This window comes from Dermacentor andersoni, chromosome 1 (genome assembly GCF_023375885.2).
Source record: "Dermacentor andersoni chromosome 1, qqDerAnde1_hic_scaffold, whole genome shotgun sequence".
In the NCBI taxonomy this organism is placed as follows: Eukaryota; Metazoa; Arthropoda; class Arachnida; order Ixodida; family Ixodidae; genus Dermacentor; species Dermacentor andersoni.
In genome coordinates this window covers 295958595-295980368 of record NC_092814.1, presented here as the reverse complement: position 1 = coordinate 295980368, position 21774 = coordinate 295958595, and the positions used below count along the sequence as shown (strand labels likewise).

Sequence of the window (21774 nt, the reverse complement as noted above, 5' to 3'; positions counted from 1 at the left end):
AAGCGAACATCGATCTCCGATACGTCTCCTATCAGCTCACGCCTGGACGAGCATTTCCGTTGCTCCCTGCGAATTCTCAGGAGGCCCGTTATATATGGCACAAGAGCGTTAAAAACCCCTGCGCACAGAAAGTTACGCACGAACGCACGCACACACAAGCACGCGTATCGCCGGTAACACGAGTCTTTAACGAGACGCACCACCACGCTCACGAGCGGTGCTGCCATCGATTTGCCACACCAATCGTTGGGTGGCGCGTTCATTTGTTATTTGATTTGCTTGTTTGACTTTTTTTCTTGCTAACCCCGGCGCTTGCTAATGATTCGGTTGTTGTCGTTGTTTTCATCCGTGCTATCGCCGTCAGCCAATTCGATCGCTTTGCACTGCTGACGACTAGGGAAAAAAAATAAGGACAGTTTGACGGCGAAGGTAATAGGAGCAACACATTAAATGACCATGCCCCTCTGCCAGTCGCAGCGTTGATAGCGACAGTGAAGACAAACTAAAGTGAAAAGGCGGTGAAGGGACGACGCAGCGCATTGCATTATTGGGTGCCTCGAAGGGGGGGGGGGGGGGGTGATCTCCACACAAAGTTCGTCTTCTATGCCTCGATCAGTACGTGCTGATTGCAGGATCCTCCGACATGATCGTTGTTGGAGTAGTCCGCGGAGGTAGTCTAAATCACTGAAGAGAGTGTCAGCTTCACCCGAAAGGCTTAGCATTGATTTCTATAGCAAAGTATTAGATAACTACACCAAGTAAGGCCCAGCTTTATGGGACATATAAATTGCAATAAACATTCGCTCACTAATCAAATTAGCAAGTGCGGTATCACGCGCCCGCGCACAGACAAACGTGAACAGATCTCACTCGATGACTACGAACAGTTGCTGTCACAACGCTGGCGTATGAAGAGCGTCGAACTCGTGAAGCGAACGCTTCGGGCTGCCTCTACAGCTTCAACGCGTGTCCGACGCTTGAGATTACGCAATCTTCAACAGTTGCGCGCGGGAAGACAGCGCACGTGAAGCGACTAATCATCTTGGCTCGTTCAACGTTTGCACCCACCACAAATTACCTTTACAACAGCGCGCGTGGCCCGGGTATGCCGCGCAGATAGGCTTGCGCAGCCATGGCCAGGGTAGAGGAGGAGATATGCATACACATTCATAGAATGCATTCACATTCATATGCACACATAGGCATTCAGATTGCCTGCTTCATCGCCCCTTTTTGCGTCCTGAGGAGCCTTCTTCGTTCAACTGAACCACAGCACTTTGCGCCCGAAACTGCTAGTGGCCTCTTGACCTGGGGAACTATAACGTAAAACTATAGTAAACCGTAAAACTGTTTCAGAGCGCAGCTCTTAGGCGCCCGTTCCTGCGGCGAGCGTCGGCGTTAGCATCGGCGTAACCAAGCGAACGAGCAGAGCGAAGGGTAATAGAGCGAACGTGGAGCGCAGCGGAGGATGATAGACACCAGAAGGAAAGCACAGGAAGAGGGTGCAGTAGAACGATGAAGGGGAAAGAGGAAGAGGACGGTAGGGCGAAAGCGTGAGAAGAAAAGCTTAGTGCGGCGACGACGGCTATGAGATGGCGCCAGAGAAGCGCACGTCGTCTGGGCGGTCTGTCTGCGGCTGCTACTGTGAATCGCACCCACGCGTCACCCACGCGTGGCCTCTCGCGATCTCCAGATTAGCGAGGCAGATACGCCGCCAATTCGCTTCATCTGCAACGTGCCGCACGAGACAGATTGTCCGCGCCCGCCAATATATTGTGAAATGAAAACACGCAGAGAGGTGCGCTCAAATTTGGAATTAGGAAATATCGTAATCGTCGTGGCTATGGTGTTGGGCTGCTGAGCACGAGGTCGCGGGATCGAATCCCGGCTACGGCGGCCGCATTTTGATGGAGGCGAAATGCGAAAACACTCGTGGTAGGTGCGCGTTAAAGAACCCCAGGTGGTCGAAATTTCCGGAGTCCTCCACTACGGCATGCCTCATAATCAGAAAGTGGTTTTGGCACGTAAAACCCCATAATTTAAAAATCGTAAGCGTCGGTGGATTTTCTTCATTTCTACCTCCGGATGTCCCATTTACGTATCCACCGACGCAAGCATCGGGCGGTACCCGCAGCGTTATTTGAAGAGCCCAATCAAATGGTCACCTCGCTTAGAGGAGGACACTTTTGCTTGCTTTCAAAGCGAAATGCATTGCCTACATTGAGCGGGTTTTCTTATCTAAGTGGCTGACAAAAGGCGAGGAGCACGCTGAAGTGTAGAAGGTTTCGGTGGTACCGAGCCAGCACAGTGAAAGTAGATAACCGGATGAAGAGGGTGGTGCCGGCGCCTGTTTTTGGCCTGCTTCACCTTGCTTAGCTTGCGGTTACTAGTCAAAAGTCGCGGCAGCATGCAACGGCAGGTTAAACTTCCGCTATAACGGATCCTCAGCGAAGAATTGGCAGGGTGATGTTGCATACGAGCCAAAATGGCTGGATAAAGTTATACTCCCACGCAATTAAACGTCTTTATTATACGCAATAAATCCATGCTCCCTGTGATGTGCCTGTTTGGGATTTGTTAGTACAACATATTGGTGAATTGCAGCGCACATATCCACAAGGACAGGATAAACGAGAGGAGAGACGAGCGCTCGTCTGTCGTCTCGTTTGTTCTCTCCTTGCGTATATCGGTGCTGAAATTCAGCAACGTGCTCCCGGGCAGCTCTGAGTAGCCAGTGCCGGAGCGATCGGCGGACAGCCATCTTCAATTCCTTTCTGAACGGGGCAGTTTCCGGCTGTGTGGTAAAAATCAGTTTTGTTCGGCATAATAATGCATCTTTAACGCCTACACGTCACTTTGACATGATTAGTTCACGCAGTTTTGTTTTAACACCACGTGACAGACAAAGTGGGCGGAGCCGTGAACTTCTGACCGATAGCAGATGGCTAATGGGGAAAATTTCATCGAATCAGAAATATTCATTTTACCTTTATTCGGTGTGATAATGCATAATCAGTGTGTACACGCCATGTTAGAAGGGGAGTTTTCATGGCGTTCGTGATGTGGAGTGACAGACAGGGCGAGTAGGGCGGCCTAAAAACATTTTTGAGCATTCGTGGAGGGCTGATTGCGGAATTGTAATAGAAGCAGTTTGGAATAATTTGACGTTAAAGCGCCCCAAGGCGTATACGTTTGGTGCAACAACTTTAACGCCACCGCAATTATTTCTGGTGCATAGCCGTATGGGCGAGTTGGTATAGTGCACCATTCGGTGTAAAAGCGCATGATAAACTTGAAAAGAAAAGTAGAGACAAGGGGCACTATAACGTAAAGCTATTCTAAACTGCTTCTCTTCAATTTCTGCAATCAGCCCTCCACGATTGAGCAACATATTTTGAGCCCTCCCTCCCTCCCCTTCGCCTGTACGTTCTTCAACGTCACGTAAACAGGGAAAACTCCATATCTGATATGACGCTTCCATACTGATTACGCATGATTGAACCAAACAAAAGAAAATAAATTCTTTCCGATTATATGTCTTTCTCACCATTAAGCTTCCGCGATTGGTCAAAATGTTTTCAGGCTGCGCCCGCTTCGCCAGTCTCTAATGCGACGTCACAAAACCACGAAAGATTACCACTTCGAAGTGACGTGCACACATTAAATATGCATTAATATGCCGAAGAAAAATGGATTTTTTTTTTCAGAATAGCTGCAGACTAGTTACTTGCAGCATCTGGGAAGAACGGATTTATTTGCGTATAAAAAAATTACGTAGCAGTATAACGTTGTCGAGCCCTTTCGGCACGTACACAACATCGCCCTGCTAATTGTTCTTCACTAAGGATTAATTTTAGCGGCATTTATAACCTTCCGTTGCGCGCCGCCGCCATTTTCGGCCAGTCACCACAAACCAACAAAGGGGAAGCGGGCCAATCGCAGACGCCGGCACCACCCTCCTCACAAGGTTATCTACTTTTCCTGCGCTTGCTTGGCCCCACCGAAACTCTCTCCACTTCTGCGTGCTCCTCTCTTCTCGTCGCCCAATTAGATAAGAATGACCCGTAATGATAATGGATGCTATTCGCTTTGAAATCAAACAAAAGTGAACTCCAATAAGCGAGGAGAGTTTCATTGGGCGGTTCAAACAACGCTGTTGATCACCGCCCGATGCTTCCATCGACGGTTGCGTAAATTAACGCCGGGAGATTGGAACAAAACCGATTGGAATAGCTTTACATTATACGGCCCGTGGATTGGAGCACATGCATCGCCCTTTCGTGAGAAACGCAGCTATAGAATGAAATTCAGGCTTACCGTCTCCTGTTCTATATATAGAAAGGCTGTGTTGGCTACATAATATGTTGTTAAGCTCCTCAGTCTACTTGTCCGTAAGCCGAATTGACGAAGGAGTGCTTACAGAAGCTAAGATATTAGGACCCTGGACTCTACCATCATCCACAAGGAAAGTCATTAGCGCCCAGCTGCACTTTTTGAAGACTACTGGGCTGTGCGATCGCCTTTGAAGCCGCAGTCGATGCTTTATGTGTGCGCGCGCATCATGTCATCACTTTCCTTTCTTCATTTCTTAACGTTTCCACCACTATACTCCTCCTCCCTCCCGAACCCGGGTGTAGGGTAGCAAATCATGTGCAACCTAGTTAAACCTCCCTGTCTTCCCTTTTGTGGCCCACACTTTTGTCCACAATCCCGAACATCTGCTTTTCTTCTTTTCAAAATTGATGCAGAAGGGTTATCTGGGGAAAAAAATTATTCTGTCTAATATGAAAGTAGAGGTAAGGTGGCATCACGTCAGGAATTTAGACACGATCTCGCCATGGGTTATCGCAAAATTGGGGTCAAATCTGTGCGACAAGCTATTATTATCAGTGCGCTTAGTACGGAAAAGCAGTTTCTAGTCAACAAAATTTTAGGAGACCGTCACTTTTCCCATCTTACATAGAATTACTGCTTTCTTGCAGCTAAACATTGTCATTTGAGCAAAAGGATGGGTTTTTCAGGTTGTTATATAACGTATCAGTTGGCAATAAAAACAGGTGAAAAGGTGTATCACCAGATGTGTGTCCGAGAAACTTAAATACCTCTGTGTTTTTACATACGCGTGCGAAGGGCTCTAGGCGTGAGCGTGCAGCACGTACTGTCATAAGCAAAGAGCGCATTAAAATTTTGTTGAGGTGTCCTACAGCTTCGGTGCATTTACTTGCCTTGGTTTATCGCGTGAACAGTCCTTAGCACTTAATAGAACCATAAAAGCTAATTCAATCCAGAGCTGCTCTTTCTTTTTCTTTTCTTTCGTGGGAAAAATTAAAGTCATTTCCTTGAACGGTCAGTATAAAATATGTGTTAATACGAACTTCCGTTTCTTGCAATAATATACGTGTGTAGCAAGAAATTTGGTATGCTAAATTACGCTCGTTGAAATACCGGGAGGAACCGAGAATATTAATTACCAGTTAATTAGCAAACGAATATTAATTTGGAAACGTAGGTGCTACTCTCAGTCAGTGTTTCAAACGCACTCCATTTGTTCATTTCATTCCGCGAATTACTAGTGCAGGAACACGTGACTGCTCAGAGTGCTTTATTCTTATGCCATAAGAACACATACAGATAAAGATGAATAGAAACCAAAATAAATAATTGAGTGGCGAACAATTTTCTGAATGGGCCGCATAGCAGTGCGCGTGAAAGGGCAGCAATTTTCTCGGCCGGAAGACAGAAAGTTTTGCTAATTACCGACTCGAAGGCACCGCCAAGTTCAGCAGGGTGATTGAACGTTTTCGATCTCCGAGGGAAGGACTTTCAAACTCGCAGTGGAAAAGAAAGAAAAAAAAGGAAAATGCAATCAAAGTTTTTTTTTTCGTCGTTTTTTTTTCATCTCTCACTCTCTGGATCGTCCTTTAATCTGTGCGCAGTCAACACGGCCACGTAGCACGTGCGTCGAGGGACTGGCGCGAGGCCAGCTTAATTCGGCGTTCGTAACGGTTCGGGTGCGGGCGCGCGCCTTGACCAGAGCGAGGAGCGGTGCCGTAATGCGTTCCACGCTTTCGGTGCGGCGACGTCGGCGCGATGTGGCCAACTCGGGGGCGGCAGATTGATGGCCGGCAAACTTGGTGTCGACGCTAATTCGGATTAAGAAGGGCAGCAAGCAGCACCGGCCCCTGGCCGGCAGAGGGTGCGCGCCTCGGCAAGGAGGCCGGAAAACACGCCGTAATGACGACGTCCGAAGCGTCTGCCAAGCGGCGGTAGTAATCGCGAAGATTTTTCTGCGACCCCGGAATAAGGGGGTGAGACTCATTCACCAGCACAACTACATGGTAAATAACTGTTTCATTTTTTTTTTTTGGCGGAGAGGGGGGGGGGGGGTCACTAAAAGAAACGAGTTGGGGTACTTCTAAAACGCGACGAAGGCACTTGCTGCAGCGCGTCCTGCCGTGCAGCGAAAAAACAAAAAGAACAAATAAACGTGGAAGTTTCGAGAGAAGTACATGATTTCGCGAAACAGTGGCAAACACACCGGGCTATCTCTTTCCGTGATGCAACTGCGTGAATCTGCGTGGCCCTCAACACTTACTTGTGAATTTAAGCGAGCAGTAATATCCACGAGCATACTACACGCTTAAGGATGAGATACAGCGCTTCTTTATACTGCAAAACCCTTTATTTTCACGTGCACTTAATTTACGTCAATCCCGCAATTGCAAAATGCCGCAGAACGTAAAGATACGCGGTACTTTCAGGAAAGATATATGAGCACTATACTGAGAAATGAAAATCTATTTTGTCGGCGAGTTGTGCTGGCTGTACCCGGTAAAACGTGGCGCATTCGACTGATCTGGCTGCGCAAGCTCGCGCTATGCCAGAACAAATATTGCGTGCAAAAGAAAAATGGCGCACGCAGGCATGACAGTTGATTTTGCGCAGGCAAGCCGGCGTATCTCTCGGACAAGAGGTGATGCACAAAACGTTATACACGAACAACACGTGTGACTGATGGGGCACGTAGAAGGCTAATCAGACAGCGCTGTTTTGAACAGGCAGTAATGGTAAAAAAAAATACAGAAAGGAACGAAACGCGAGGACTTTTATTGCGGCCCAGTCGATCAGTATGACAAAAAAAAAAAAAAATCGTGAAGTTTTGCAGCCGTGATTATGTCCAGCATTCAATACGCGAATAGTTCGGGCCATGAAATTATAAAGTTTACAGTGGGCATACATATGAACATGCGGCTCGGGCAATTCCAAATTGCAGATGGTGTCACGAACGTGTCCCCGCACGCTGGCGGGCGCGGAAACTCCTAAACTTTAGTTCTAGATTATATTTAATGTATTGCCTTTCGGTTTATGGCGGTAGCATGTGGTCGTACAGCGACTGGTTTATGCTTCGTTGTGGAAGAAAATAAAAATGAAACATCAGAAAAAGCCGACCGCAAAATATAAACACGGGAAACGTGGCTGACAAAACCCTGCAATCGGAAGGACATGCTAAACTCGGAGAATGTGCCAGCAAGGCCAAGTAAACAATTGGATAGGACGGGCACTGGACGCACGACGTCTTCAAGCCCTTTCCACGACCGTGCCTACTCTACAAAAAGTAGATAGCACGTGCTTTGTCCAGATTGCATCGGCTACGTGACAAGAAAGTGTGGGTTGATATTAGCATGTAACCAGACGGGCTACTGCGGAAGAGGCGCCTTTCAATGCTCAGGCGTGCGCTGGAATATTTCGAACGCCTGCTTCAATTCGCGTTCTGGAATTGAGAGGACTCTCTGTGAAACCATGGAGACGGTTTGTACTCGTCATTCGGAGACCGTACCTCGCGTCAGCACCTACTAGCTGCTCAAAGCGTGTGTGCGACAAATCCAATTTCTCATTTGATCAGTGTCTGCAAAGAGCGCAGTGTTGGAAGCTTTATTCCCCCTCTTTTCTACCGCAAACGTGTCACGTGCCTGGCTCTAGCCACGATCTGCGCAGCGGCTCAGATGCTAGGCCTTTCAGCTACTCAGGACGAGGCTGCCCAATTGAATCACGCGCCTTTTGCGCAAACAAGGAGCATGTGGTTACACTGCTACAATCATGCCGATTGAAGTAACACAGACAGCACAAGAGGGCACCACGCCTTAGGACACGTAATTAGAGAACCGTGAAAGCGTCACTGATGAAGACTGCACTAACATCGGGGAAGCGGAGATTCGATGCGTAGTGAGTCGATGATCGGGAAATAAGATACTAGTCGTTCAGACTCATTGAACATGTTCGGCCGAATTCACAAAGCTTTTTGTTCGTACGTGCGCTTTGCCATTGACAGGCCACCGTCCCTAATATATCCAGCATAAGGATTAGCTGGAATTTTTGCTGCAAACTATTTTAGCGTTACATCTTTTCTGGGAATGCGAGATCTTATTCTTATTTTTTAAAGCCAAGCTTTATTTGTGAAGTTGACAAATTTTGATGCCGTGGTCGGTGGTTAAACTGGGTTGCAGCAGAGGTTACATTCAGAGAAGCTTTCTTTCTGGCTTTCGACGGGTTTAGATGCCGTTGTCGATGGTGGTGGTTAAACTGAGCACAGCAGGGCGTGAGCGGGCAGGACGAGAAGAGAAATGAGAAGGAAGGCGGGTGGTGTGGTAGTAATGCGCGCCGACTGCTCGGCGCAGACGATGAAGTCAAGAGGAAATGGCACCGGATTGGAAACAGAACATGCGCCGGGAGTTGCATGATGCACCGACGCTCGTTGGGTCGTTGAGGCAGAGTCGACGTGAAACTCACGCTTACGCCGATTCCCACATTGAGTGGGGTGGAGATTGTTATTATTAGTTTTTTTTTATCATTATTAAGAATAGACAATATTGAACAAGATCCTTCGACAGAAAAATGACAGGTCGCACACCATGTCCATGCGCTGGCAATACGAAGAGACTAACTTAAAGCAAAAGAATTGCTGCGGATAACACTTTCTAAGCACACAGCATTCTGAATCCCTGTTATGAGACAAGCCGTCACGCACGTGTCGCGTTTGAGTGCATACGTGCCGCGAAAACGCATCTTAAGACGTGACGAACGTCTGCACTTAGTGTGGTGTTGTAATATAAGTACAGCAGAGCCTCTCTTCTTCTTCCCTGCACGTTTATAAGGTACATTTCTCGCTTTGTGCTCTTTTCCTTGTTAAACTTTTTATCTCCAATATATATATGCTCCAATATATGCTTCATAATGGATAGCAAGGAAGCATCTTTCAGCGTTCTGAACATTTTACTTACAAATAAGAAAACATCTCGCGATATGTGATGCCAGTCAGCATGTTTTGAAAGTCTTATCACGTATTTTATCAACAACGGCTTTTTGATGCTGCACCATATTTACGAATGCCTCGAGACCCTGATCTTTCCGTGAAGGAACTGACTGTAGTGACGGGGGGGGGGCTTTACTATAGCCATACACTATTGTGCGGGGTAGCAGCATTGCAATTTCCGCGAATTGCTGCTATACTGAGTTTTTCAGAGGCATTTTGTTGCTTTGTAATGCATATGTTCGTTTTTTTTATTTTTGTGAATAACTCCTGAGGATAAAAAGAAAACGTTCTGCACATTTCTTGCAATATACTTCACCGATAAATCTAAGATGCAGAAGATATATTTACATTTTCATAGTGAACGTGCAAGAAAGCATTACGCATCCGCAACCTACTACTGCCAAACTACGTCATCTTGTTTGCTTCTTGTTCATTTATTTATTTATTTATTTACAGATACTGCCAGCCCTTACACAGGGCTATAGCAGGAGAGGAATACGAACAATTATAAATCACATATTTTGTACATGGAAAATTGTACATTGAAACACAAAAAGGGACAATAAATTAAAATTAATAACACCAAGAGGTAACAGCGTAAACCGCTGAAGATAACAAGGACACAAAGTTCAGTATATTATTTACAAACTAGGATATTTCCAATGCGTTTTGCGAAAAAATCAATTGATGAGGATGAAACGGCTTCTTCCGACAGAGAGTTCCATTCTTTGATAGCTCTTGGAAAAAAGCTGTACTTGAAACAATCGGTATGTATAACAGGGGGACGAATAAACATTGAATGACGATGTCTAGTGGTTTCACTAGAAAGAATTTCAAGAAAGTCTGTATGCTTTATATGAACATGATGATGAATGATTAGGTAAAGATATTTAAGTCTTTCATATTTAGATCTAGCCTGGAATGTCGGTAGGTCTGCTTGTACACAAAGTTCAGAAGGGGAGTCCGTCCGCCGATATTTATTGAATATAAATCTGACTGCCAGACGCTGTATTCGTTCGATTTTTGATATATTTATAGCAGTGTAAAGGTCCCAGACCACCTTAGCATATTCAATTATAGGTCTAATTAATGTTTTATAGGCTAGAAGTTTTGTTTCTTGAGTTGCGAATGGCAAATTTCGCCTCAGACACCAGAGTGCCTTGTTGGCCTTGGCACACACATAATCTATATGGTGGTTCCAGCGAAGATCACTTGTGAAAATCATGCCAAGATACTTATGCTGATCAACTCTTATCAGTTCATGATTATTAATAAAATAAGAGTAGTTTAAGAAATTTAACTTTCTAGAGACTGTCATAACTACAGTTTTTAACGGATTTAGCACCATTTGCCATTCATCACACCATTTCTTTATTTTCTGTAAGTTTGCTTGTAATTTTGCCTGGTCTCCTACCGCATCAATTTTATTGTATATAATGCAGTCATCTGCAAAGAGCCTGATGGAAACGTCTATTTCATTCGGGAGGTCGTTTATAAATAAGAGGAATAAAAGGGGGCCCAAAACACTGCCTTGGGGAACTCCCGACTTAACACATGAAATCTGAGACTTTGTACCACTAATTTCGACATATTGCTCACGAGAAAGAAAATAGGATGAGAACCATTGAGTAATAGCAGCATTTTTGAACATAACATCAATTTTTCTTAGTAGTTTATGGTGAGACACTTTATCAAATGCCTTCGCAAAGTCCATGAAGATCATATCCGTCTGTCCCCGAGAGTTAATAGTTTCTGAAAGATCATGGGCTAATTCGATGAGCTGAGATGTTGTGGATAGGCCTTGACGAAAGCCATGTTGGTGGATAGATAACAACTTATATTCATTAATATAAGTTAACAGATGTTTCGAGACGATATGTTCAAGCATCTTTGAACAGGTACTAGTGATTGATATAGGGCGATAATTTGCTAAATTATCAGCACCGCCGCTTTTAAGGACAGGAATCACTTTAGCTTGCTTCCATACCTTTGGTAAAAAACCGCTATGAAGGGAAGACCGAAAAATTAATGCAAGATATTTAGAATTCCATTCGGCATAGCGATAAAGAAACTCGTTAGGGATGCCATCGGGTCCAGGGTTTTTCTTTATGTTCAAACGAAGCAAAAGGTTGAGCACACCTTGTTCAGAAATCTCAACGTCAGCAATAGGCGGCCTGTCAGATGGAGTTTCAATACTCGGCATAATCCCGTTGTCTTCTGTGAACACAGATGCAAAATAATCATTGAAACTCTCGGAAGAAGGATGCTCATTAGATTGTGTCGTGGAGTGAACATTCGATGATGGATTAATATATCTCCAAAATTTACCCGGTGCTTCTTTTAGAAATTTTGGGATTGTGATGCCAAAGAACCTTTGTTTGGATTCTTTCACAAGTATCTTAAGATTCCTTCCAAGACATTGAATGGTGGAACGAGTCTGAGTGCTAGGATTCTTTTTACAATTCTTACGTTTTCGTTTTATTAGCCTCTTTAAGTGTAGTATTTCTCTATTTATCCAAGGGCTTCTATTGCTAGTTTTCTTTAAACGCTTAGGTATATACAGTTTTATAGAAGACATGACCAAATTAGCAAAGTACTCCCAGAGACAATCAGGACCCTGATTACGCATATAAAGTTCAGAGAATCTCTCATAAGAGTCCTCTAGCAATTCTAGAACCCCAACATCATCAGCTCTAGCAAAGTTTAACACGACATTTTTGCGGGGATGGTTTACAGTATTGGCAGAAAGGCTCAAAGACAGTACTACAAGTTTATGGTCAGAGATGCCATCACTGGTCTCACAGTCTATTAGTAAAGGCAACAGGTTATTAGACACGAAAACAAGGTCAAGGATAGACGAAGAACGAGCACTGATTCTAGTATAGTCGGTCACCACTTGGTTTAAACCAAAACAAAAAACAAGATCAAGAAGCTCATTGCAATTCAAAATATCTGTATCTCCAGGAGAGTGAGCATTCCAGTTTATTCCAGGTAGGTTGAAATCACCCAAAAGTATAATATTGTCTCCTTGTTGCATATTGCTCTCCATAAAGTGCCGGAGAGAAGAAAGAACCTGGACTGGTGAATTTGGTGGCCTATATATACCGCCTATGTGGACTGAACGATTCTTACAAATTATCTTAATCCAAACTGCCTCAATATCAGCAGGGACAGGAAGTATAATAAAGTCAATGTTATCGCGAATCATTAACGCAACTCCACCACCTCTAGCATCCCGGTCCTTCCTTACCATTACATAAGACTTTGGAGTTACCTCGCTATCTATTATACCTTTATGAAGCCATGTCTCAGTAATCATTGTAATATCCGGGTCATGCTCTAAAATCATAGCTTCGATATCCTCGACCTTATTTAATATGCTTCTTGCATCCACATTCAGTATCCTGAAGGAATCGCTTTCCAAAATTCAAGCAGGGTCACCCTGAGGGTGTGCTTGACACTCATAGCGCTCTTTAGTGATTTCATTCCACGCATAAAGGACATTATTGACTTTTATTTTGTCATATAGTAGTTTAAATTTTGCTCCCTTTGACCTTTCTTCCTGTGTAGAAACCCATAGACATTTTCGTACTTCAACAATCCTTTTCGAATAATCCTCACTGATGCTTATATTCGTACCTTTAAGCATAGAGCAATGACGCAAAATTTTAGATTTGTCTCTGAAATCAGCCACTCTCAAGATTATGGGACGGTCTCTACCTTCAATCTTTTTGCCTAGGCGATGGATTCTTTCAACTGAATTGATTTTCAGCTTCAAAATGCCGCTAAACACATCACCGTTCACCTTTTTCAACAAAACATCATCAGTTTCCCGTGCTTCCTCACCAATTCCTCTTATTATCAAGTTATTTCGCCTGGACCTGTTTTCAAGTTGATCAACCTTTCGGTTGAGAGCATCTAAATTCCAGTCATGTACATGCAGACAGTCCTCAACTTTAGATAGTCTCTTATTAACAACGTCGAATTCCTTCAAACTTTCTTCTATGGAAGAAAGCCTGGTATTCATTTGAACCAACTTTGCTTCAGAAGAGGCTTGTTTTTCCTGGATTTCAGAAAGTTTACCCAAAATCACTTTCTGCGTGTCAAGAAGTTCCTTGATCATTTTAGTGTTAGTAGACCCAGGATTTTTTTCAACATCCCCTGATAACGACAACAACATCCCTGCCAAAGAGAAACATTCGCCGATACAACTCACAATAGTATGTGGACACGGCAGCACGACCAGACAAAGGTAATCGCTACGAAATACATATTTCTTATCACTAACCTGCATGTACAAAGGTACGTGAGCCAACATTGTCACGGCCGTGCCGCCGAGTCCACTGAAGGCCGTCACTGCTGCAGCTTCTTTTATACCCAAGAATCCGTCATGCCGATGTCTTCTTAGTGACACGTCAGGGTGCTCCAGGTGGGTGCGCGGTAGACAGTGTCCACGTGTAGATGGAACGATGGCTTGCCAAAAACGGCCCTTGCATTGGGGAGACAGCCTTGATCGACGATAGACGAAGGCGAGATCAGCGGCGCTTTCGCAGAAAGGTGCACTCCATCTGCCCGTTTATATCCCCATTTATGGGGATATATGTGCACAGTCATGCGTCCATATATATCGTTGTCACCCGTAAAGGTTACTTCGCAGTTAAACTATACTAGTTGTAGAGAAGACTGCTTGCTGGTGCACAGAAAACAATACATTTACCTTTGAGTGCATGCGCGTTTTTCAAGCTAAAAACGCCGCATTTGCATTATGTTGAGTAAGGATGTCATAAACAATTTTCGTTTCAGTTTAGCCACATATGATTCTTGACTGGAGTGGCACATCTCCAAGCAAGAGCCATGACGCAGCACGCGTTGCGACATCCCATCGTTCCGTACGCTTCTAAAGGCCAGCTGAAGAATGTCCCAAAACTTCAAGAGCAGCATAAACTCACCTTGATGCAGAAGAAGAGTGAGAAGGGGAACGTAACAGATATGACCAGCAGTGAGATGAAGGTCAAGATGATCGAGCAAATGTTGGTCCCGTCCGATGACCGGGAGCCTGAAGTCAAAAGAAGAGAAAGGCCAATGAAATGTGTGTATTCTTCAATGACAAAATTGGGGCATTTATACATTTGATTGCGGCCGAAACCGTTTGCATAGCTGCCATCAATGGTATGTGTATACCCCGTCCCCTGTCTTCTTTTTTTTTTTGCTTTTTAGCTTTGCAGATACGGTATCGTATTTTTAATCGCCATCATAGGTACCCCCATTATTTATTTGTAGTCAATCGTTTCGTCGTTTAGTTTTCGATGCTAACTGCTGCTTTTAATGTGTGCATTGACCAAAAATAATTGACGTACTTTAATTGCTCAACTGTATTGGTTTTTCAACAGGCTTCTAATAAAAAAAGCTAAAGGAAAAAGGAGAGAAACTTTAAAAAGCAAGTTTTTCTTTCTTCATTATTTTTTTGCAGGAAACGGTTGTTATATTGCTATTTCTAGTTATCTTTCTATATTGAGTTCACTTCCTTATTTCCGACAAAAAATATTCCAAGTACATCCACGCTAACTTGCCGTTCTTCAGGAGGGCACGCCACGAGGCATTCACGAGAGGTCATACGAAAGTGAAAGCGTCGGCAATGAAACTGTTGCGTCGCGCAGGCAAAATATTTGCGATGTGCGGTTGTAAAATTTCATTCCGCACCGATTCCCCGATTCTTGGTCCAAAGTGCTTCTTCGCAAACAAAGCCTACGAGTCGCGCGCAGTAGACACAGAACGCGTCGCACCGGCGTGCGAGGGATCCGTCTTTTCAATCACGAAGCGATACAACCATACCGCCTGGAAGAGCGGGAGGGCAAACAAAGATGGCACAGATGAGCGGAGGCCGACACTTTGCTGTGTGACGTCACTGCGCCCAGCGCCGACGTTAATTAGCGACGAGCGACCACCACCCGCGCCCAATTAATCAGAGCCGGATCGTCGCGGCACAAAGCACAAATCAGTAAAGAGGCGAAAAAAAAAAAAGCAAGTGGTGACAGCCCAGCGTCGTGGAGTGAGAAGTGGCCCGTAGCGACCGCTGCGCTCTAACCGCGCTCCCGAATCGCGATAGCAGAGCGAGAGACCCGCGGGGTGAGAATGAATAGAAACGAAGAAAAAAAAAAAAAAAAAAAGACGGGCGGGTCATATAGAGGCGGGGAGATTAGAAGGGTGGAGACCGGCAAACGACGCAAAAACGAAGGTGAACGAAAAGCCGCGAGCAGAGCCTCCGCGTGTGTCCTTAGCGCTTTCTTATCGTCTATATGAATACCGTTAGACTAGACATTAAAAGGAAAATAGAAGAGCCCGAGCAAAGTATGGAGAGTGAAAAAAGGCGAAGCTTTTGAAAGGGGGCTTAAAAGGAAGGGGGCTTGAAAGAAACCGGACTAAAAGGCGATGCAAGTCGAGCTGAAGGCTGATTAAAGACAGGCCGTGCGGAACGGCGTGTCACGACGGCGGAGTAACGGGCAGGGAGAAGAACCCAACAGAAAAAGAAAATAAATAAAACGAATGAACAAAGATCAAAAGACTGCCACCCCTTTCTGAACGCACCCCCTCCCCAGTCCCGCTGGATCATGTTGCGAAGGGTTAAACTAAATGCGCAATGTGTCGAAGCAACCAATATACCGGGAGAAAGGTCGCCTCGTGTACGCAGGGTATAAGGAAATTTTTAGTGAAGCTACATGAATGTCTTGAGAAGTGATATATTCCGTGGGCAGAAAAAAAAAAGAAGAAACACCGGTTTCTCTTACTTGAAGCGCTCTGATAATTGCGCGGAGCTCTGAGCCCATATTCACAAAACTTCTCCCCCACGTGAGACCGTTTCCTTATGGACCGATTTTAGGCCGCCCAGCAGTCACGAAGCGATCGATGTGATAACATCATCGACGCAGTGGCGGCCAATCGTGGCCAGCGCTTGTTTAAGAAAAGTGGGTCCTAATGTTTATTTTACTGACTTTGTCCTATATCAATCACCGAATCATTCTTAACTCCTCAAGATTTGTCGTTGTATTACATTATTGTATTGATTACGCTTGTATTCTTTAATGCTCCGTTTTTTTTTAATTTTGTGCTTCTCGCAACTTTTTCTTTTTCTCTTCGTGATTTCCAATAAGTTTCATGTTTCTGAATAAAAGTTTCTGTCAAGGCTTCTTCACTGAGCTCGTACTACGTCACATTGCAGCTTAGCGTATTTCAGGGCTGTATGGCTAATAACCCCAGCCGGACACAGGGATACGTAGATAGGCAAATTTCTGAGCATAAATTTCTTATTAGCACACCATAGTAACTGCATAATATCATTCAACTTCCATATCTATAGTAGTTAAAGGGACCCTGAAACAATTTTGTCAATTTTGTACAAACGCATTGAGTCATTAGGGTTGGCCCTTCTGGTCATTATGAGACACCCGTAGGGCACGTTGCCGATCCGCTGCATTCCTGTCCCCGGGTCACTCACCGCGCGTAAGTTGCTGCGTGCAGGGGTAAGGGCCCCTGTCGCCGACGTTCTGCCTTTATGCGTCCCTCGAGGCCGTCACAATTAAGTGACGCGTTTAACCGCTCCGCGTAAAGCGTGCAATTTGCTATAAGGTTTTAAAAGTGTACATCGCTACCGATAGCAACACGCCACTCCCCTGAGTTTTCAGCCGCCCCTGACCAGGTGACGCGAGGGGACCATACGACGCCAGTAGGGCGAGCTATCCGATTGGCAGGCCAGGGTGCGTCATCGATATTTTTCCCAACTTTATGGCGAACAAATGTTGTTTATAACAGTAGCATTGTTAGTTAATTTGTTTCTATAAAGAAAGAAAGTAGCAGAAAGAGAATGCACAAGGACAGTTTATCACTACACTCAAGCAATTCCGGCACACAGCAAGTGTCGTCTGCTTGTGTTACAACGTGCCCCGTGTTGACGCGAACTGCGCGGTCTGTGTTGGTCTCGATCTGTCTTTTCGCGAGAACCATGGTTCACCCTTGCGTTCTGGGCTACAAACGTAGCAATCGGTGACATCTCAACCTGCGACACTGTGTCCCTCTGCAAGGCAAACATGGGAGCGGAGTGGCTGCAGCGCTGGTTGTCGGTATCCGATTGGCACCAGCATCTGCGCGTTTGCGGACGTCACTTCACGCCGTGCGTTTCTCGTGTCCGGCATTCGGGTAAACGCAAGCGGACCAGGCCTGGGTGTTTTACGGGGTGAGCAGAGGCGCAAACGGGAACGACCTACACGGTGCAGCCACCTGCTGGCACAGAGCACAACCAAGCACAGAATATAGCAGTAACCAAATGTATTCCACTTTGCTGCTGGTTTAAATTTTTGGCAGGAGCGTAATCGTGAACACGTGGTCTTTCTAAATGTTTAAAATGTTTCAGACTACAGCAATATTAGCTCTTTGTTTGGCTGGTAAATCTCTGTGCCACCGACTGGACCGTGCAGACCGATCAGGCCGCTCACGTACGTCCACGCTAAATCTCCTTCATCATAGCAATAGTAGTACGGATGGACTTTAGCTTACGCCTCCACCCATCCCTCGAAACGCCTAGCTCACCTGTAGTTATCGGAATACCGGACACGCACGGCATGGTGACAGAATTCTCGCAACACACGCTGCTTCGATAGCTCTCGCTTGGGATCAACAGCCAGGCGGTGTTAGATATGGAGCTGTTTCCTGCGCCTACTTCGAGTTCCCCCAGACCACATCGAATCGCAGCACAACTAATTGAGAAGCGCAGAAACACGGAAAGCACATTCCAGAGGAGCGCTCGAGCAAACAAGTTGAAGGCCACAAATTCGGCCAATAGCTATTCACTGCTTGACTCTTCCAGAAGGCGAGGGGATAGCCCGGCACTGTTGGGAGTAGGTGGGCCCTCGGACAATGGAGCCCAAGCGTCCCCCTTCTTCGCCTTTGAAGAAGGCATTTGCCACCACAGCGGGGCCGTACCGCCGGGAGTAGGTGGGCCCTCGGACAACGGAGCCCAAGCGTCCCCCTTCTCCGCCTTTGAAGAGCGCATTGCAAGTCTGCAAGGCAAGACCGCAGAGAGCCGCCGGGTGTGACACCGCGACACGGGCGCCAACCATTGGCCGAAAATGGCGTCATCTGAGCGGACTCTCCCATTGGCCGAACATGACGCGACTTCCAGTCCTCGAAGGGTTTAAAAGAAGCATTCCAGAGAGACCAGAGCATTCCATGATTCACCTCTCTCGAACTTCTTGCCGCGGGCCGCAGCGTCCGAGTTGCTGCCGGCCCGTAATGACTGTACGACTGCTCATTGACGTCTCACTGTAAATAATGTAAAATAAACCTCCGAAGTGTTTTCATCGCGAAGTCCGTCCCCAACTCCTACAGCGGCTGGTGGAGAGGCTAGAGAGGCTTCGCGCGCTGGCTCCAAAACAACCAGAAGTAGACGACACGACGTCCCATCATGACGCAGAACCAGTGAAGGAGGAGCTTAGCCCCAATCACTCGGCAGACTAGTTGACGAGAAAAAGCATGGCTATGGGCGAGGGTAATTTGTAATCGTCCGTAGTTCTCTTAATACGAGACGCTTCACACAAATTGTGGTGCGAATATTTTACTGTAGCTATACCCTACGCTTCATAAAATTTATCCGAACCGTTTCAGAGACCCTTTAACTACGAAAGTCACTATGAAGGGCGAACCAGCGCCGAAACAAGAAGGGGCGACAACAGGCACAGAACTTGCAACTGACTTTATTTCACGTATGCGCACAGAATGTACACTCAGATGAACGAGAATTGGTTAAACACACAAAAACACACACAAAAAGAAGAAGCACAGGAAAACGCAACTTACAGAGCATGACAAGATTGAAAGAGGCCTGAACTAGGAGACAATCGCGTAGCGCCAAAACCAAACCTACGCAAACACAAACACGGCAACCAAGGTCAACCACGGAAGACAACCGGCACGCGCCCATCACAGACAGGTTAGAGATTTTCTTTGAGCGACCTGCTTTTAGCTTACCTATATAGGAAACTGTCATCAAATTTGGCACTACGAACATCGCTGCTGTGTTTTGGCATATGGGTAACTATCTGATCGTTCTGAACAGAAGACTCAGTGTCCAGGAACATGATATTTTGAAGAACTTGCAAGTTTTTGAAAAGAACGTTCAGGTGGTTACTCATGATATTCCTCTGAAAACCGTCTGTTTTCTTGCCATCCATTTTCTCTTCTCAGACAGTCACACTTGTTGGTAGTATGCGCAAATGGGGCCAAAAAGCTATTATTGCCGTTTTCTGGGGACATTCAGAAACTGGAAAAGGTGAGCATAGCTAATCACACGCATAAAAATTATTTGAGAAGTCCTATAGCCATAGCATGGCCCGTAGATTTAATGTTAACGTGGAACGGCTTAAAGATGGCAGCTTACGGCTGCATGTCATTACTTCAGTCACAGAGAACCTCCTTAAGGTGGCCTAAAGGGGTAGCAGCGACAGAAAAGCTAGGTAAGATCTGAGTTCCTTGCGTTCATGACTTGTCGCACAGACTAAAAAGAATTGGAGATAGAGCCGGCATCGAATCATGTTTCCAACACACGAGAAGCTATAGAGAATCTTTGCGAACGCAGCTACGACGCTTCGCACAAGAAAGTTTTCCAAGTCCACCACGAGAATAAGTTCTTCCCATTAAAGAGCGCCGTCACTTTGTCATTCCGCTAGGAGACACGAACTATGGAATCATCGCGTAGCGCCGAAACCAAACTAACGCAAAAGCACAAGGCAACCAAGGTCAACGACGGAAGCCAAATGGTACGCCCTCGTCACTATCACGTTGTATATTCCAAATACAACCACTCGTTTTCGGATAACAGCGACGGCATGCTGACGCAATCATCTACATGTCTCATCATCTCAATATTTTCCATGATTACGCGGGTTGTCTGCTCACTGCTCTTACTGAGTACATTGGTGTCATTAATCTGCGGTTTGCAGCCACACTCTTTGCAGTGCAACGCAGGAAAGGCAGACAATCCATTCTTAACTTTGTCACTGTGTTCCCGCAACCTGTTGTTAAGGCACCTGCCGGTTTGGCCGACATAATATTTACCACAAATTAAAGAAATACTTAAATTCTGGTGTTTTACGTGCCAAAATCACGATATTGTTATGACGCTCGCCGTAGTGGAGGACTCCGGATTAATTTTCACCAACTGGAGTTGCTCAACAGGCACCCTATGCATGGTACACGGGCATTTTTTGCATTTATCGCTCATCGAAATGCGGCCACCGCGGTCGGGATTTGATCCCCCGACCTCGGACTTAGCAGCGCAACGCCAAGGCCACTACACCACCACAGCGGCTTAGGAAAACAATGCCGTGTACCGTGCATTGGGTGCACGTTAAAAGAACCACAGTTGGTTCAAATTAATCTGGAGTCGTCCCTTATGGCGTGCCTCATAACAGTATCGAGGTTTTGTTGCGTAAAACCCCAGAATTTAATTATTTCTTTTACCCGTGTTAAATAATATGTCCGCCCAACCGGCAGGAGCCTTAACAACAGGCTGCAGTGTGGCTGCAAGCCGCAGATTAATGACAGCAGTGTAACTGGTAAGAGCAGCGAGCAGACAAGCCGCGTAATCACGGAAAGTATTGATATCATGAGACATGGAGATGATTGCGTCTGCACACCGTCGCTGTTCTTATCCGAAAACGAGTGGCTGTATATGGAATATGCAACATGATAGTGAAGGGTGCGTACCGTTTGGTTTACATAGTTGTCCTTGGATTCATTGCGCTTTTGCGTTAGTTTGGTTTCGGCGCTACTCGATGTTTCCTTAGTTCGTGTCTATTTCGATGTTTTGATGCTGTATATTTTGCTTTTCTTTTATGCGCCTTTCCTCTTTTTTTTTTTTTTTGCTTTTTGTGGTTGACCCTTTTCCCATGTCTCGTTCACCTGAGCATAAATTCACCGCGCATATGTCAAATACAGGCAGTTGGACGCTCAACGCCTGTCCTCCGTCCTTCGTGTTTCCGCGCTGCTTTGATCACGCCTAATAACGCAGAACCGACATGAGGAAATGCTCCGCGAACACAGCAACAATGTAAAAAACGGTTCTGGTGGTTTCTTGGCGATCCACTGTCGCGATCATGGGTGCAAGCCTCTTGAGGATCAATGCACGATTGTTTCCCGTGGCAGCACGCAGCTCATCCGTGAGATATCTGAAGCGCAGATGATCGCGAAATTGGGTGATGCGTGTGTTAGCTTCCCGTCTCTTGCTCTCACAGAAAAAGAATTAAGTTACTTGGACGCGGCATCACATGACACGTAACCATGTTACATGAATTCGCACTTCATTTCCTTGTAAGCGCATGCGTGATCTTCGTTGCCTGCCATGTATAAAATGACGCAGTGGCACAATAAACTTAGTTGAAAGTTTGCGCTTGGTGTGTCGTCTTCTCTCACGTCCG

General features: G+C 45.7%; 1 protein-coding gene across 2 annotated transcripts in view; it reads right to left on the bottom strand.

The window, feature by feature from the left end:
- The window catches only part of LOC126548600 (band 7 protein AGAP004871-like), a 499956-nt gene that overhangs the window by 228155 nt on the left and 250027 nt on the right, over positions 1 to 21774 (bottom strand). The window contains exon 3 of one of the 2 annotated variants that reach the window (XM_050196857.3): positions 14260 to 14366. In XM_050196857.3, coding sequence (XP_050052814.1) covers positions 14260 to 14366 — 107 coding nt within the window. Of the gene's footprint in view, positions 1 to 14259; positions 16851 to 21774 lie in introns of those variants that run through there. The other variant, XM_050196858.3, reaches the window with a different exon arrangement.